Genomic DNA, 20,000 nt, shown 5'->3' on the forward strand with positions numbered 1-20,000 from the left:
TGATTGACGCACATTCCAAATGTACTAGATCAATGATTGGACAAAAGCAGCTTTTTATTTTGAAAATGTGTTTCGAAACTTTCCTGATGACGGTATCAATTTTATACACAAGGGTTTCTTAACTGTTCCACGAATAGCAACGGTATTTTATGTACTGATAGCATTAACAAATAATACAAACAAAGAAAAATTATATATATATAAATAAAATGCGCTATTGACAGTTACTTGTCGCGCAATCGTTGCGGCACACGCAGTCTCCGCGGATGTTATTCTCAAACAACAAGCTTTGAACGCAATTTAGTAACATAGCTTGCAAACCCTAGTAATGCTTATCGTCAAACAAGGCAACAGTTCAATACTTATACTTGTCTTAAAATGTAAGATGGAATTTATTGACCTTTGTCCGAGGCCAAAATACTTCGGAGGCCGTGGCGGTGCTTCATGCCGCGCAGCTTAAAATACTTGTCCGTCCCACGGAACTACGAAAGCTTTAGGCCGATTTCGTCGCGCGCTGAGCCGGCTCGCCCGATCATTCAACTGCGGTCGTTTGCAATGGCCAAATCAGAAATATTTTATATTAATACAGCCTGTATTATGGTCCTATTAGAAGTAATGATTTGCATTGCATGAATTTGCTTATTACTTGAAAATTACTTCGTGCAATATATATGTGGATTTTACCCGGTTCTCGTTATATCAAAGTTAATTGTACAAACCTTATATCGCCGCGCCTCCGTTATTACGCTTCACCATAATACGAAGACCTCGATGAGGTAGTATTTCCAGGGGAAGATGTATTTTGCGATTTGTAAAACTTAGCCGGCTTTCAATAAAATGTTTTTTCACACGAACCCTTACTTCCCACCGGCCGGACACACACTGAACGTTTTTCCCGGGCGAGGGCAGGGATTTCCGAATAATCGAATTTTGATTGGTCAGAAAACTCTGACGTCATTGAAGTTTTCATTGGCTAGCATTTGTGCTCGTTTGTGAAGTGTAATCCGCTAATTTACCAACAAGTGCCCATTTTTTCAAAGTAAAACGTTCAGAAATCCATATTTGTTTAAACGGATATAATTTATATAGGTTTCCACAATATTGACTTCTGGTAAATCCTGTAAAATTATAGTATAAGTTACCGGCGATACAATTTTTTCCTACTCTTACCTGATTATTCATTCTCAGAAGAGCTATCTTCCTCCATTGGTATTGGGGGAGGCAGGGGACCCTCTCTCGCTCTCCCACCTTGGGGCGGGTAGAGCCGTGCCGCCTCGGTAAAAAAGTTATGGAGTGGGGTTTCAGATGATTTTATGAATAGGTATCGAGATAAATATTGTTGTAAATAATCAGCTCGCATACCCGGACGCTTAATGAATTCTTTTAAATCCCGCCAAACCCTTTCGATATTCTGTGTGTGGATATGTGGGAAGTGTGGGTCTACAAAATTTTCTGAATGATTAATTACCAGGTGCTCGTACCCATGTTGTTTTAAATTACGGTAGGCAGCCCACCCATCACTACATATAACACTTCCTGGTAAAATGAATTGTTTTATTAGGGGTATGAGCGTGTCTGCACTTCTATCACTGCCTACCAACGGCACCACGAATTTCTTTTTAGAATCACGCTCAATACCCCCAAAGACCCACACTTGACTAAGTTGCCTCCCTCTGTTGTACTTCCGGCGCACGAGCAGCGTTTCGTCGATCTCAACGATTACACCGGCACCTCCTATAGAATTTTGATTCTGTAACCAATTTTGGGTTACTTCTGAACAAAAACTCCTCCAATCTACGCTACTTGTTTTTGACATGCCAATGCATTTAATGACAGTTTCATGATCCCAATGCTTCTGAAGCCAATGATTAACAAACAAAACTACTTTAAATGGTTCCAAATGTGTCCCCTGCAGGAACGTGCCTGTGTAATCGCTGGTCGAGAAAACGCAACTTTTGCGCCGTTTTGTCTTAGCGATCTTTTTCCATCGGCCACAATACCACACGTGTCGATCTTCACGATATTTGCAAGGTAAATTACAATGTGGGCAACTCACCGACCGAGGCAAAACACCGTGTTCCCTAAGAAATAAAAGCGATTTTTCATTTTCCCCCAAATAATCAGAAATGATTTTATAATAATGTGGATTACACCCTGCGCACCTTGCGTCCTCCATTTTGGTAAAGAGTTATTACATTGGTTTTACTTCACCACTATACATACCTATCACGCAGGTGGTGCTATGTGATTGGTTAAATATTTTTTATGTAATACTATTGGCTCTCGTGACATTGTCACGCGCATGCGCTGTACTATTTCATTTCAAAATGTTTCGCGCGCACTTGGTACGCCAACATACTGGATTTCAAATTTACCGCGCAATTCTTCAGGCCCCTCTTGCCCGTAATGTGAGGCAGACACATCGATTTGCGCAGAGTAAGATTTGTATTGGTTTCTGTAAATATTCGATATTATCATAGTAATACTCATGTAATATCATATCCTTTTGGGGAGAAATAAAATGTCCTTCATGTAAGTTGATATGGACATTTTCTACGAACGAAACTAGAAATATTGCGATAAATTTTACAAAATAAAGCGGCATCATTGTTTTGTTTACAAAAAATAGGAAAGGATATCGGATGGCGATTTTAAAAATATTGAGATAGTTTTTCATTTCGTGCTCTCAGACACTTCCGTGTCTAATAACTTCGTTATTTTTGAGTTGCGACGGAATTGCATAGAAGATAAGTTTCTTAGATTTATTTGCTCTATCGTTTGCATATGTTATTTTCTATATAAAAGAAGGCTGGATGAAACTGGACCCATACCAAAGAAGGAATAGACAGAGGTGATGATGTATTAGTGTTGAAGACTAATTATGAGGAAGTAATAGAGGCATTTAAGTGTTTAGAGTGTAAGAATGATGAACTGATACAATTTATATCTGATAATGAGGATAAATTAGAAGATAAAAACCTGGGAAAAGAGGCTGAACAATATATTTTAGATAGTGAAAGATTAAAGAATGAATTGTGTGCTAAGATATTCATGACAAATAATGAGAAGAAGGCAACAGACAAACCAAAGGTTAAGGTAAAGAGATTTGAACCTCCCAAGTTTGAAGGTAATTTAAGAGAGTATCCTACATTTAAAGAGGATTATAAGAACTTGGTTCAAAGTGAATATGGTGCTGATCCATACGCACTCAAAATGTGTTTAGGTGGGGAGGCACTCCAGACAATAAAGGGCTCGGAGGGTAATTATGATGAAATGTTTAAGCGGTTGGATGACAAATTTGGTAACCCAAGAAAAATTGTAGACTTGGTGATAAGTGATCTCAAATCTCTGAGGAAGATATCAGATGGTGATACTAAAGGGTTTGTTAAAATGGTTGATCAGGTTGAACAATGTTGGTTAGATTTAAAAAGGGTAAGTCTATCTGATGAACTAAATACAGCTAATGTTGTTAGCCATATTGAGAAAATTCTGCCTTCACTCCAAAAAAGAGAATGGGTAATTAAAGCAAGTGATATCTCGGTCACTGGGGAATTGTTTTCTGCGCTATTAGGTTTCTTGCAGAAAGAAAGGAAGGTTTTGGAATACATGAATTCAAATGTAAGAACTAGTACTAGTGATAGTAGAGCAACAGTACATCATGTTGAAAATGTGGTCGAAAACAATTCGGAGTCAGAGTTGGTTAAGCTGATAAGAAAATTGAATGAAGAACAACAGAGCAAGAATAGAGAATTTGAGTCATGCATTGTAAATTTGAATGAAGTGATAAAGGGTATTAAATGCAAGGAGAACAATATAAGTATACGTTGTTTATTACACAATTCAGAGAGTCATGAGATAACAAATTGTTTCAAGTTCAAGGGCTGTAATAGCAAAGAAAGATTTGACATGATTAAGAAGAACGGTATATGTTTTAGGTGTTTAAATGGATATCATTCAGCACGTGGGTGTAAAGTAGGCAAATTGTGTGATGTAGTCATTGAAGGCCAAGGACCATGTAATCGGAATCATCATCCACTTTTGCATCAAGACAGAATAGAAAGCAGTTCTCACAATGCAGTAATGGAGAAGAGAGGCAAAGCTTTGTTGAATATTAGTACGGTGCATAGTAAAAATCTGCCCGTCACTGTATTGTGGGATCCAGGTTCAGATACTTCTTTAATTACTCATAGGATGGCCAAGAAGTTAGGTTTGAGTGGGAAGGATGTTAATTTATCTCTGGTCAAGGTAGGTAACACAATTGAATATCAATCAAGTAAAACATACTGTGTACCATTAACTGATAAGAATGGTAAAATTTGGAATGTGGATGCTGTTGGGATGAATGAAATATCTTCCAAAGTTAAAAGGATTGATTTGTCCAGATTACCTGAACTTTTTATAAGAATCTCGAACTTAGAAGTGGATCTCCCATATGGGGAAATTGATATGCTCATCGGCACAGATTGTTGTGAAATACTGCCAAGGGTTGTTGAACACAATGAGGGTATTCAGTTACTGGAAAATCAATTCGGGTTCAGCATTCGAGGTAGACATGACAAGATTACCAATGGATCCAACAGCAGCAATCATATACTTGTAAGAACTCATAAACTGTCTAGACTCGTAGATGTGAAGCAGATTAACATAGAGTCAACAGATAGCTTAAAGACTAAATTGGACAAATTCTTTGCCATGGAGGAAATGGGAACAAAATGTAAGCCACAGTGTATAAAGTGTATGTGTCGAGGATGTCCTGAACCTAATTGCATAAGTTTAAAGGAAGAAAGAGAACTAGCATTGATTGAGGAAGGATTGTTATATAATGAGGAAAAAAAATGCTGGCTAGTAAAGTATCCATGGCTAAGGGATCCAATGCATTTGAAAGATAATATTAAAGTAGCTAATGCTAGATTAAAAACAACAGAGAATAGATTGAAGAAACTTGGCAATGAATATGCCATGAAGTATCAGAGAGAGATAGAAGATATGATTGATAGAGGAGTGGCGAGGAAATTAAATAAGGATGAGATACAAGAATACAAGGGTCCAGTTCATTATATTCATCATCATGAAGTATTGAAACCAGAATCCAACTCAACTCCAATACGCATTGTCTTTAACTCTTCTGCGTCATACATGGGGCAGAAGTTAAATGATTTCTGGGCAAAGGGGCCAGATATCCTGAACAGCTTACTGGGAGTTTTGTTTAGGTTTAGACAGAATAATATAGCTATAGCAGGCGACATAGCTAAGATGTATCATACTGTCAAGCTCAGCACAATGGATGAACATACACACAGATTTTTATGGAGGGATTTGGATGACAATAGACCACCTGATCAGTATGCTCTTACCACAGTAACGTTTGGAGATAAACCTAGTGGTACCATAGCTACGCTAGCATTGAGACGCACTGTAGAGAAATTTGGCAAAGAATATCCGGATGTGCAAGATATGATTATTAACAATACTTATGTTGATGACATACTGTATTCTACTGATACTGTTGAGAATGCATTCAAGTTAATACAGGATGCGGAGAAGATATTGTGTCAGGGAAGTTTCAGAGTCAAACATTGGATTGTCAGTGGGCATTATGAAAGCAGCAAGGTCAATGTGATAAAATCTGACCATGAGAAGATCTTAGGATTGAAATGGAACCCGTTGGATGATCATTTTTTCTTCACAGTAAAACTTAATTTTTCTTCAAGAATAAGAAAGGTCAGAAGTGGTCCAAATTTAAATTCAGATGAAATTGATGATAAATTTCCAGAACATTTGACACGCAGAATGATATTGAGTCAAATTGCTTCCATATATGATCCATTAGGGTTTGCTGTACCAGTATTGCTCAAAGCGAAAATTTTGATGAGGCTCGTGATTTCCAAAAGTGAATCGAAAGATGGCGGAATCAAGTGGGATGATCCACTTGATATTTCCATGGTTAAGGAATGGAAGATGTTTTTCAAGGAATTGTATGAGTTAGAGAGATTGACTTTTAGAAGATCCTTGATACCATCTAATGTAGTTGGTAATCCAAGCCTAATAATATTTTCGGATGGTAGCATGCAAGCATATGGAGCTTGTGCATATGTGAGGTGGCGAACTGGTGAAGATGAATTTGAGTCACATCTGATAGCAGCTAGAAATAAGATTGCACCAATGAAGCAAATGTCCATTCCTAGGTTAGAACTATGTGCGGCTCTTATGGCTGCTAGATTAAGGGAATCTATTTTAAAGGAGTTTACATGGAAGTTTGAAGCAATTTACCACATACTTGACTCATCAATTGTAAGATCACAAATCCAAAAGGAGAGTCACGGATTCAATACCTTTGTTGCAGTACGCATAGCAGAGATACAAATCAAAACTGACCCAAAGGAATGGTGGTGGGTCGATTCAACACAGAATATCGCAGACATGACCTCTAGACCATGCAAACCAGAGAAAATTGGAAGAGAATCTGACTGGCAAAATGGACCCAAGTTTTTAACTTTACCAACTAATAGATGGCCCATCAGGCAAACTTGTGAGGATGAGTTAACTGACAGAATTGGTATTACCATGACGGTTAATAATGCAAGTCATGAGAATTGTGGTATACAATTAATGGATGTTAATAGGTATAGTGACTACTACAAATTGCTGAGAGTTACATGTAGGGTAATGAATGTATTCAAATACAAGTCTTTCAAAGGTATTCTAAGAACCCCCACAGTTCAAGGGATTACAGATGCAGAAATATTATGGGTCAAGGAAATGCAAAAGAGCATGACTGATTGGGAAACAAGGTTCAAAAGATTGGGACCATCAGTTGAAAGGGGAATTATAGTAGTAGGACAACGAATTTCTAAGTGGTTGAAAGACAATTGGAATCAAGAAAATTTCATGTTAATACCGAATAAACATCCTGTTACTAGATTGTACATATCCTGTCTACATAAAGTAGATCATGCAGGTATAGAGACTACATTGTGTAAGATACAGAGGAAGTTTTGGGTTCCGGGAGCTAGAAAATTAATAAGAACCATTAAAAATAAATGTGTAACATGCAGAAAATTAAATAAGAAAGTGGAAGATCAATGCATGGGTCAAGTGAGGGCAGAAAGGATGAAACCTGCTCCACCATTCTATCATACAGCAGTAGATTTGTTTGGGCCCTTGACAATAAGAGATTCAGTTAAGAAGAGAACTTATGGAAAAGCATTTGGAATTATTTTTAATTGCTTAGTGACAAGAGCAGTTTATTTGGATTTAGCTATGGGATATAGTACTGATGATTTCTTAACCACTTTTCAAAGATTCATTGCTATTAGGGGGGCCCCTAAATTTATGTATTCTGATAGGGGAACTCAACTAATATCAGCTAGTAAGAAAGTAGAGACCCTTGGGGAGAAAGAGGGTGTGACCTGGATTTTCAATATGCCAAGTGATGCACCATGGTATAATGGTGTAAGTGAAGCACTGATCAAATCAGTCAAAAGGAGCATTTGTGTTAGTATTGGAGATTCTGTACTAAATTTTGGAGAATTACAGACTGCCTTATTTTGTATTGCCAATTTAATGAATGAAAGACCAATAGGCTTAAAACCTGGATTTAGTTTGGAATTAGGTAGCTATCTCTGCCCAAATGATCTGTTACTTGGTCGATCTAGCTGTCATTGTCCAATTGGCTTGTATGAAATTGATGGAGATCATAAAAAGAGATTGAGGTTTATCCAAAATATTATAAATTCTTTTTGGAAGAAGTGGCAAAGGGACTATTTCCCGTCAATGTTGATTAGACAGAAATGGCATACAGCCAAAAGGAATGTGAAAGTAGGAGATGTTGTTCTAGTGCAAGATAGCAATATTATAAGGGGAACATGGAAGCTGGCTCAAGTAATTAGGGCTGACCCAGGACGAGATGGAATAGTTCGTGAAGTTGATTTAAGATATAAAATAATAAAGGATGGCAAAGGGTATTATGGTGTGGCGGATAAGATCATGTGTAGATCAGTACATAGATTAGTAATGCTGTTGCCAATAGAAGAACAAGTTTAAGCATATGTACCTTGTCCAATGTAATCTAGTCCATGGTAGTCAATGTGGAGGGGGGAGTGTATCATTAGTATGATAGGTATATGAAAAATAAGAATATTTATGTTTATTTGATAATTACGGGTGAGATGTTACGTTGCGCATCTCGAGTGTTTTTTATTTACCCATGAGCCCACGTATGACGTTGCTGTGCGGTTGACGCCTCGTGTGTGAATCCACTTCGCAGGGAATATTTGTGTTGTCGACCTTTCACAGAAGTGGCAGTTATTGGGCACAAGTCTTTACACTCATGAAGGTATGTTTAAGGATATTGAGTGGTTTCAAATTAATATCAGAAGAGGATAATCCTCATTAATATTGATAAATACACGGAACATGAGTTTGTTGTGTTGGCGTCGGCCATAATTTGGAGTGTTTACTTTTCATATGCGTTTCAGCCAGTGTTATGTCCAATGGGCTGTGGATTGGGTTTGTGCCGTAACTGAGATTATACGTGACGGTAACTACTGGGAATCATGGATTGTGATAGTGTGGCCATTGAAGTGAGTTCAATGAAAATGTACAATGTATGATTTATTTGTGATATTGTTAGGCAGATTATTTACTTACGTCGCACGATATGTGTAGTGGCATTCCTTACATTAGTTTAGTTTGTGAGATAATCAGTTCATTTGTATACTTGGATTTATTTGTTGCATTAATATTCATTAATGCATGTATATTTCTTTTGACGCAAGATAGGAGATTTATTTAGTTATTCAGAACATTTATGTGTAATTTTGAATGATTTAAATTGCCAATTGTATTACCTGAATATCATATTTCAGGTTGAAACTTTGCTCCAATAAAAGACTGTTGCAGCTGATGGCTTTTCCTTGATCTCCCAGTACATATATATATATATATACTATGTATACACACACACACAGGCAAACACATGCAAACATGTGTTTGTTTAGATCTATAAACATGTGAAATTATATATATTTACCCGTATATACATATATGTAGATACACACACACACACACACACACACACACACACACACACACACACACACACACACACACACACACACACACACACACACACACACACACACAAACACACACACACACACACACACACACACACACACACAGGTTAGGTTAGGTTTACGTTAGGTTTGGGTTAGGTTTGGGTTAGGTTTGGTTAGTTTCGTTTAGGTTTAGGTTAGGTTTAGGATAGGCTTAGGTTAGGTTTAGGTTAGGTTTAGTTTAGGTTTGGGTTAGGTTTAGGTTAGGTTTAGGATAAGCTTGGGTTAGGTTTAGGATAGGTTTATCTTAGGTTTGGGTTAGGTTTAGGATAGGCTTGGGTTAGGTTTAGGTTAGGTTTAGGATAGGTTTAGGTTAGGTTTGGGTTAGGTTTAGGATAGGCTTGGGTTAGGTTTAGGTTAGGTTTAGGATAATTTTAGGTTAGGTTTAGGATAGGTTTGGGTTAGGTTTAGGATAGGTTTAGTTTAGGTTTTGGTTAGGTTTAGGTTCGGTTTAGGATAGGTTTAGGATAGGCTTGGGTTAGGTTTGGGTTAGGTTTAGTTTAGGTTTAGGATAGGCTTGGACCTTCTGGCCAAGGGTAGGGTGGTAAAAAATACCCGTTTATTAGGAATACAAAATTATTCTTATGCTTAATGTGTCAAAACCTTTTAAGTTAAGATATAAGCACGAGCTCAGTTCTTATCTCATTTCATTTGATGATTTCATCAGTTCATTCATGTCACTCCATAATTACATTTACGTATTTCATTGATTCATGTTATATTATATACCTTATTCGATAGCCATAGGCATTGCTGCCTAATTACTTTACATATGTAAGGGAGGAGCAGAAAGTCATTATTTATCTTAACACTATATTTACATAAACCACGTGTTCAGTAATTAACCATCCCCACATCATCGAAAGTATTCAGCACACTCATCATCATTAACACACCATAATGTGACACATCGATAAACAGAATGAATATAGATATATAGACAATGAAATATATATAGAAAGTGAACCTATAAAGAGACAAATTAATATATAAGCGATCCACAACTGGCTCCTCCCGACCACCGACCAGCGCTCGCCAGCTCGAGCGCTGGCGAGCGTTATTCACCATACAATGAAGAAAGGTCGAACCATGTCCCGTGAACCGTGAATGTGAATCTGAACCCGACTAAGTGTACACTATTCGAACACCAATCCCCTAAAGCTACGTCTTGCAAAGCAAAATCCGTAGTCGGGTGAGGAGACTACCGCAGGTCGAGGCTCAGGAAGCAGAAGCGGTTATCGTCTCCAGCATTATCAAACCTCCTTCCATAAAAGAAAAAAAAGTAAGGAGACTCTTTTTACATTATACACATTAAATACATTGTAGGCAAGTTACTTTAATATTCAGTATATCAGTGCATCAACAAAAAATAATATGTTAATCTTTACTAAAACTTATAAACAGAGTAAACCAAAATCATACAACAGAAAACGATACATTGACAAAATACTTCACTACACATGGGGAACTATCATCACATGGTAACAACATTGACATTTTCTCACTGACAACATCTGTGAACAAGACAAAATTAGTACAACTCACAGCAAACATCACGAGAGGAAGTGATATGAAGACGATTTACTTAAACATTAAATTTGATTTCTAGATAGAGCATCGGCGATTACATTTTCTTTGCCTTTTATATGGTGGACATCAAGGTTATGTTTCTGTAACTCTAAGCTCCACCTCATGATTCTCTGGTTCTTAGAGCTCATTCTGGATAAGAAAACCAAGGGGTTGTGGTCTGTGTAAACTTTAAGGGAATACGAGGCAGAATAGGCATACACTTCAAAATGCCTGAGTGCTAGAATGAGACTCAGAGTTTCTTTTTCCACAGTAAATTTCTTTGAAAAGAAACATACAGGATGATCGATCCCTTTACCATCAGCTTGACACAAAACAGCTCCCGCTCCGATATCGCTTGCATCTACATACAATGTAAATGGTTCATCGAAATTGGGAGAAACGAGAACGGGAGAGGAACTAGCACTGCCTTGATCTTTCGGAATGCAGCTTCGCAGGATTCGGACTATTTAAATTTTACCTTTTTCTTTAGCAAGTCTGTCAGCACAATATCCGAAAAGTTCTTACAGAATCTGCGATAATACCCTGCCATGCTAAGAAACCTCTTCACGTCTCGTTTTGTTTTTGGTACAGGATAATTGTGGATTGACACGATATTCCCATTCAAAGGGCTAACTTGCCCCTGACCTTGATGTCATCATCAAGGTAGGCTTTACATCCATTAATACCAGCAATTATATTGTTAATTAACCTCTGGAAAGTTGCAGGGGCTGTTCGAAGACCGAACGGGAGGACGCGATACTGATAAAGCCCATCGTGCGTTACAAAAGAAAAGATGCGTTTCGCACGTTTTGTGAGAGGAATTTGCCAATAGCCCTTTAACAGATCAATTTTGGTTACAAATTTAGCATTGCCTACCAGATCAATGCAATCGTCTATCCTGGGAATAGGATAACTATCATCTCTAGTTAATGCATTCACACGTCTGAAATCAGTACAGAAACGCATAGATCCATCTGCTTTCGGAACTAATATGCAGGGAAAACTCCACTCACTCATGCTAGGCTCGATAATGCCGTTTTCTAACATATAACTTCTTTCTTCCCTTAACTAATTATGTTTTAAAGGGTTGATCCTATAAGGATGTTGCTTAATAGGAGAATGACTACCAACATCAATATCGTGATAAAGATGTGTTTTGCTTGGGACATCAGAGTACAAATGGGAGTATTCATGCAGAAGTCTGCTCAACTCATCTTGTAGAGGCTCTGATAAGTGTTTAATCTTACATGATAAATCTCAGAATTACGTAATTTAGAGTTAGGTACACTATCTAGAGAATCAGCATCCCTCCCATTACATACTTCCACAGTGTTTATAAATTCAGTCACCATGATTTCGGCACTTTCACCCTTATTGTCGCTCATAGGAAAATCATTACGTTCGAAATAAGGCTTCATCTGATTAATGTGACACTGTCGCGTCTTTTTACGTCTCCCTGGGGTTTGTATAACATAATTTAGGTTATTTATCTTCTTCTCTACTACATAAGAACCGTAGTACCGTGCTTTTAGTTATTTTTGTCATTATTATTATTTTTACTCGTAGTATAATTGCAAAAATAATTATTATAACAGTAATAATTACAGTAATAACGATATTAATTAAAATGATGATATAAATAATTTTTATAAACTCGTTATTATTGTTATTACTATTGTTATTACTATTATTATTTTTGTTGTTATAGTATAGTTGCAAAAATATATATTATAACTGCAATAATTGCTATAATAATGATAATAATTGCAATAATGATGATAATGATGATGATAATGATGATAATAATGATGATAACGATAATAATGATGATAATCATGATAATAATGATGATAATAACAGGAATTGTGTCCATATATAATATAAAAAAGGTAAAAGAAAATAATTCCCAGAAGTCGAAAAAGCGGTAAATCTAGCGAAATACAGCCTTCTGAGAGAATACGCCAAAATGACGTTTCTTTTATTTATTTGATGAGTTTGGTAATTATTAGGGTAATAATGATAATAATTACCAGATTTGTATTAATCATGACAATAATGATGATAAAAGTGAGAATAAAGAGAATTTTGATAACATTTGATGATTATTAATATTAATATTATCATTATTATTATTATTATTATTATTATCATTATTATTATTATCATTATTATTATTATCATTATTTTTATTATTTTTATTAATATTATTATAATTATTATTATTATTATTATTATTATTACTTTAATTATAAGCATTATTACCAAAAAATACATTATAACTGTAATAATAACAATAATAATAATAATAATAATAATAATAATAATAATACGTATAAGTATAATAATAATAATATAATCGTTATAATATTGTTATTAATATTATTGTTATCACTATTATTATTTTTACTGATAGTATAATTGCAAAAATAATTATTATAACAGTAATGATTATAGTAATAACGATATTAATTAGAATAATGATATAAATAATCATTATAAACTCGTTATATTGTTATTATTATTATAATTACTATTATTATTGTTGTTGTTATTAGTATAGTTGCAAAAATATATATCATATCTGCAATAATTGATATAATAATGATAATAAGTGCAATAATGATGATAATAATTGCAATAATGATGATAATGCTGATGATAATGATGATGATAACGATAATAATGATGGTAATCATGATAATAATGATGATAATAACAGGTATTGTGTCCATATATAATATAAAAAAGTAAAAAAAAAAATTCCCAAAAGTCGAAAAAAGCAGTAAATCTAGCGAAATTATTATTATTATTATTATTATTATTATTATTATTATTATTATTATTATTATTATCATATCATTATTATTACTTTAATTATTAGTATTATTCCCAAAAAATATATTATAACTGTAATGATAACAATAATAATAATAATGAGTATAATAACAATAATATAATCGTTATTAATATTTTTTGTTATTTTATCATTATTATTATTTTTATTAGTAGTATAATTGCAAAAATAATTATTATAACAGTAATAATTACAGTAATAACGATATTAATTAAAATAATGATATAAATAATTATTATAAACTCGCTATTATTGTTATTAATATTGTTATTACTATTATTTTGTTGTTGTTATTAGTATAGTTGCAAAAATATATATCATAATTCCAATAATTGCAATAATAAGGATAATAGTTCCAATAATGATGATAATAATTGCAATAATGATGATAATGATGATAATAATGATAACAATAATGATGATAACGATAATAATGATGATAATCATGATAATAATGATGATAATAACAGGAATTGTGTCCATATATAATATAAAAAGGTAAAAGAAAATAATTCCCAGAAGTCGAAAAAGAGGCAAAATATAGCGAAATAAAGCCTTTTGAGTGTATACGCCAAAATGATTTTTTTCGACCTATTTGATGAGTTTGGCAATTATGATGATAATAACAGGAATTGTGTCCATATATAATATAAAAAGGTAAATGAAAATAACTCCCAAAAGTCGAAAAAGCGCCAAAATCTAGCAAAATAAAGCCTTTTGAGAGTATATGCAAAAATGAGTTTTTTTTCGATCTATTTGATGAGTTTGGCAATTATTAGGGTAATAGTGATGATAATAATTACCAGAATTGTATCAATCATGAAAATAATGATGATAAAAGCGAGAATAAAGAGAATTTTCATAACATTTGATGATTATTAATATTATTAATATTATCATTATTATCAATATTATCATTATTATAATTATTATTATTATTATTATTATTATTATTATTATTATTATTAATATTATTATTATAATGGTGATAGGTAGAACTGCCACTACATCGCTGTGCCGACGAGGGTTCGCGAAGACTTGGCGAGGTAGGTGAGCCGGATTGGCGAGTGTGGCGGCGTAGAGTGCGAGGATACATCTTCAGCGACTTCGTCGGGAGGGTAGCACATGCGTGAGTGGTCAGCACGAAGTAGTAGGACAGACATGGTGTGGGTAGGCGTGATCGAAGAGGACCTGGTAGCGATGGATGGGCGTTAAAAGAGGCGGGGAGGCACTTCGCGTGGATCAGCAACAGGCGTCGGCGAGGAGCGAGGTGGTAGGCGAATATGCGTCGGCGTTGTGAGGTTCTTGAACACCGCTGCCATCAGATGCACACGAAAGGCCACCACTGTCACCAGATGTAAACGAGAAGTGAGTTAGGACACCGCTGTCGCCAGATGTAAATGAGTGACCACCGGAAGCCACCAGATGTAAGCGGGAGGCCACTGCAAGCCACAGGAATATGAGCGACACGAGAGTTTGGAAGCACCGCGTCACCAGATGTGAGCAAGATGAGAGATGGACTTGGGCGGGTCAAGGAAAGGGTTCTTAGCTTGCTGGTTTATTTGAGAGTAGATGTGACCCCCCAAGAGACCCCCGTGTCCCCGAGTGGAGGACGAGGTGGTGGAGCTGGACCCTGTGTGGCTTGGGCTGTCTGCTGTGTCTCTCCTTCTGTCTTACGGACGTGTCCTTTTATGCGGCGGTTCCCTTCGAAGGCGGATGTTTATCCCTGTGCGAAAAGAGAAAGCCGGCGACATCTGCGTCCTGCCCAAGGAGAAGGGCTGCGTGCTTGGACGGATGTGTGAAGTGTACATCCGGTTTTGCTACGTATTGTTGACACTATATATATATATATATATATATATATATATATATATATATATATATATATATATATATATATATATATATATATATGATGGGTGGCCGAGTGGTTAGAGCATCGGACTCAAGACTGTCACGACGGCAATCTGAGTTCGAGGGTTCGAGTCCCTTGGGCAAGGAACTTCACCATAATTGCCTATCTAGCCAACGGGTGGGCAAGCCAGCCCAAGTCAGTGCTGGTCCCAAGCCCGGATAAAAAGAGAGAAATTACCTAAAAGTAACCCCGTGGAAAGGAACGGGGGGACCCTCCAGACTCACTCCATATTCACAACAGAAACTATGTTTAATTTTCATGCTGTGACACGGGGGTCAAACAAAAATCCCCGTTAATAAAAAAAAAAAAAACATTATTTTTTTTTTTTTTTTTTAAATGGTAATCCATGTTTGAAGCGCGTGGTCCGCATTGCTTAATGTATTTTCATTGTGATGCTCTTAGTGGTCTGGTGGGGCCCCCCTTTCCCTTTTTCCAGGGAGAGTGCCGGTGTTACCTTTTGGAAATCATTCTTCTATTTTCCGGCTTGGACCACACTGTTTGGGGCTGGCTTCCCACCCGGGGCGAGTAGCAATCGGGTGAATTTCCCCTTGCCCAAGGAAAAACGCCCCGGGCCTGACTCAACCCTCGAACTCATTCCGTCGTGCCAGTCTTGATCCGATGCTCAAACCACTCGGCCCCGCGGCATTATATATATATATATATTTAATATTATATTGTAATATATATATATATATATATATACATGAAACATATACAATATATATAATATAATATATATATATATATATTATATAAAATACATACTACATATCATTATTATATATAATATATTTATATATTTATTTTTTGTGTGTGTGTGTGTGTGTGTGTTGGTGGTTGTGTGTGTGTGTGTTACTATTGTATAGTAATATTATATAATATAATATATTATATATTAAAACCCACACCAGGCACACAAGACCCACACCCACACCCACACCCACCACACACACACAACCCCACACCCCCCCATATATATAAAATTATACATTTATATATATATATATATATATATATTTGTGTGTGTGTTGTGTGTGTGGTTTGTGTGTGTGTGTGTGTGTGTGTTGGAGTTGTGTGTGTGTGTATGTTGTATATACCCACAAAAAACTCGGGTAAATAGAGAGGGTTGGTGTCGGAGGCTCCGGCCTAAAGTATCTCCCAGATCCTTGATCATGGCGCCCCCAAAAATGGAATATATTATATTATCTATTATATATTTATATTATTATATTGGTTGTGTGTGTGTTGTGTGTTTGTGTGTGTGTGTGTTGTGTGTGTGTTGTTTGGTTGTGTACACTATATACACATTTTTAATTTGGTATTAATACATGTTGCAAATGTTTTTTATGTAAATATATACCAAAACTTACTCTACATACTTTTTGGTGTGTTTTTGGTGTGTTGTTGTGTGTGTGTGAAGAGAGAGAGAAGGAGGAGAGAGAAAGAGAAGAAGAGGAGAGAGGGGAAGAGAAGAGAAGGAAGAGAGAGAGAGAGAGAGAGAGAGAGTGTGTATCTATAATATTACCATATATCAAAATATTATTTTAATATATATATATTATATTATATATTGTTGTATAAATGTTTTTATATATATTATATAATTATAAAAATATTATATATATATATTATAATATATTTGCTTTCGACACTAACAATCTCTTTCAATAGAAAATTTTCAACTTATATGTAACAAAAAAATGACGAACACACTACTAACAAACCACCACTTTTGATTTACCCCCAACACTACAAACTTACACACATGTACCTTTTTAAAATGACACCATCACTATATACCCATATATACACAGATACCCAGACCACCCACACGCCCGCCACACCAAAAACCCAACACCAACCACAACAAAACAACACCACACACGTAAACAAACCACACCACAAAAACATGTACGCTTCAAAACAAAACCACCAACACCACACACCACACACCACACACACACCACACACACACAACGCACAAACCCGCGTCACACACCAACACACACACACACAAAACCACACACAACACCGCCGCACGCATCACACACACACACACACACCGCGCGCACAAAACCCCCACCACACACATGCTGCCCCACACCACACACCCCCAGACCCACACCAAACACACACACATCAATATATCTCTGTTATTACCAGTTAACGGCATTCCATTAATTCTTGAAACCTGTTTTTTATCGTTGAAAGGAAACCGATTTTTTGTTTTATGTAAAAATCCCTATTTTTTTTTTTTATTTCATTTTTAATTTTTTTTCTTTATTATGTAAAAGCGTTTTGAGATTCTTTTTTCCTTTAAAGGAATATATATATTTTTTTTATTTGATATTTTGGTGATTGGTATTTCATTGGCTTTTTAAGACCTTTTTTTTTTTCATTTTTTTTTTATTTTTTTAGTATTTTGAATTAGTTTTTAAAAAATATTTGTTTTTATATTTTTGCGGAAATATGACATAAATTTGCATCTGGAAATTCATAAAGCCGATTCTCATATACAAGCAATTGAGGATAAAAAACACGATATTTATTTTTAAACTTTTTTTTTTCTAAACTAGTTCGAAATACCCAAGATTTTTAAAAAATTCCTTGAAATTTGTTAAAATTTTAATCATAATCGAAAAAAAAAAATTGTGAAAACACTAATGGCAACCACATCACACAAATTCAATACATCCAAAAAAAAATTAACAAACTCAAAAAAAAAAATGGGAAGCGTCTACCACCTTCCCAAAAGAAAATCCCCAACCCTCACAAAAAGGACAAGAAATCGCACTTAACCCGAAAAAAAGCAAAGAGTAAAATCAACGGAAAAAAAAGCTGGTGGAAAATGGGGTAAGTGGCACCCCGGCGCTGGGCCCCCGGGGTCGGTTATCGTCAGGAGCTCGTGTGCGTCGAGCCATATTTATATATTGCCCCTAAAAGGGTTTTCAATATCCGCAAAGTAGCACTGGGGCAAACAACCTTTCCAGCCCCACCTCGAGGAATCTGCTCCCGGGCTCCTGAAGGGTGTTCAAACCCCCTAGCCGCCTCTCAGGCCCACCTGAAAAAACCCCCCCCGGGCACCGAAGCCTCAGCTGCACGGGCCCAGGCAGCGGAGCCCTACCTGCACAAGCTAGCCCCAAGCCCCCCCCCCTCCTGGAACCTCAGCTTGCTGGAACCGACCCGGGGACCCCCGTCAGTTCCCCCCCCTAAAGCAACTCGCACCTCCCTCCACGGGCCCCCTCCTCTCCTCAAACGGTAAAGCCAAAAAACATAAAAAACCCCCCCCTTATGGGCTCAGGGGTTCCCCGCGATATCCCTCTGAGCACCCCTGATGCCCCCCTCCTACACCAGACCCTTTCAGCCCCCCTGGAAACCCTTACTGATGACGAGGGGCTGGGCGCCTCTGACGGGACTGCAAAAGATCCCAAAAACTACGGCATCCGGCTCTTTTCCCCAAAAATCCCTCTAAGTACCCGTACTCTGATCGTTTTAAATTGGCTCTGAAAAAAAAAGAATACAGTGGTTATAACGAAAGAGACATACCATCTTGGTCCAATTAAAAGGGTACACAAACACCTCAAAGGGAAAGGGAAAATGCTGCACAAACGACTTGATTGAAAAACTGCCCTAAACAAAAAAAATTAAATAACGGATTCTTCCTTGAATAAAACACAAAAACACTGCCACCCTACACTACACTCCGCCCCCCATCATACAACATCCCTCCTCCACTGGAAAACACAAAAACTGAACTGTGCAAAACCTCAAAAACACGCCCACCTCAAATTTTATTACAGCCTTATACTACAAAACAACTTCCCAAAAGACCTTTCATACCAAAACCCGCTCTTGCAGCTCCGGGGGCTAACAAACCATTACATCTGGGAACCCAACGCAAAACCCCGCTCTTTTGGGTTACAACCACACAAAAACCCCCTTTGGGGAAAAGGGTCGCCTCACTTATAAAAAAGGCAGACTCCCACCTCGGGCCCCACCCAAATTAAAACATAACCAGCAACAAAACCTGCATAGTCTTGGCAAAACCCAGGCCAAATACACCACCATATCACACAGCGCTCACCCACGACCCCTCCCGGGCATTTTAACACGCCCAAAAATCCATCTGATCCCCAAAACAACCCCGAGAATCTTCAACTGCAAAATGGGGGGGCTTAGACAAACACTTGGACACACAGGGAACTGATCTCGAGGGGGGCCCACAAACCCCAAAAAACACCCACCTTAAAAAGTGATACCAGACTACGACGGGCCCGACAGGCCACATCCCCAAACAAACAAAGACTATCCCCAACTACGAGAAAAACCCTGGGGCCCGAAAAGCTTAAAATAATACAGACCTTACTAACTAGCACTAACACGGGGGCTAGACCAAAACCCACGATACGAGAAAAACCCAAAAACCAAATTTCACACGGGAAAATTCTGCAAAAGAATTTCCAAAACTCCCCCCCCGAGAAAAACCCCATTCCCCACTTACAGAGACCGATTTCAAACTACTACAACAAAATAGGAAAATAAATCC

The 20,000-nt window shown here is 36.8% G+C and overlaps 1 protein-coding gene across 1 annotated transcript in view; it reads left to right on the forward strand.

Moving 5' to 3' along the window:
• LOC119570239 overlaps positions 1–8,043 on the forward strand; it is a 9,325-nt gene extending 1,282 nt beyond the window's left edge. The window contains exon 4 of the mRNA XM_037918061.1: positions 2,840–8,043. Within this exon, the coding sequence (XP_037773989.1) occupies positions 2,840–8,043 (5,204 nt within the window). The remainder of the gene's footprint in view (positions 1–2,839) is intronic.
• The last annotated feature ends 11,957 nt before the right edge of the window (positions 8,044–20,000 follow it).

The sequence above is a fragment of the Penaeus monodon genome, unplaced genomic scaffold, assembly GCF_015228065.2.
Source record: "Penaeus monodon isolate SGIC_2016 unplaced genomic scaffold, NSTDA_Pmon_1 PmonScaffold_2333, whole genome shotgun sequence".
In the NCBI taxonomy this organism is placed as follows: Eukaryota; Metazoa; Arthropoda; class Malacostraca; order Decapoda; family Penaeidae; genus Penaeus; species Penaeus monodon.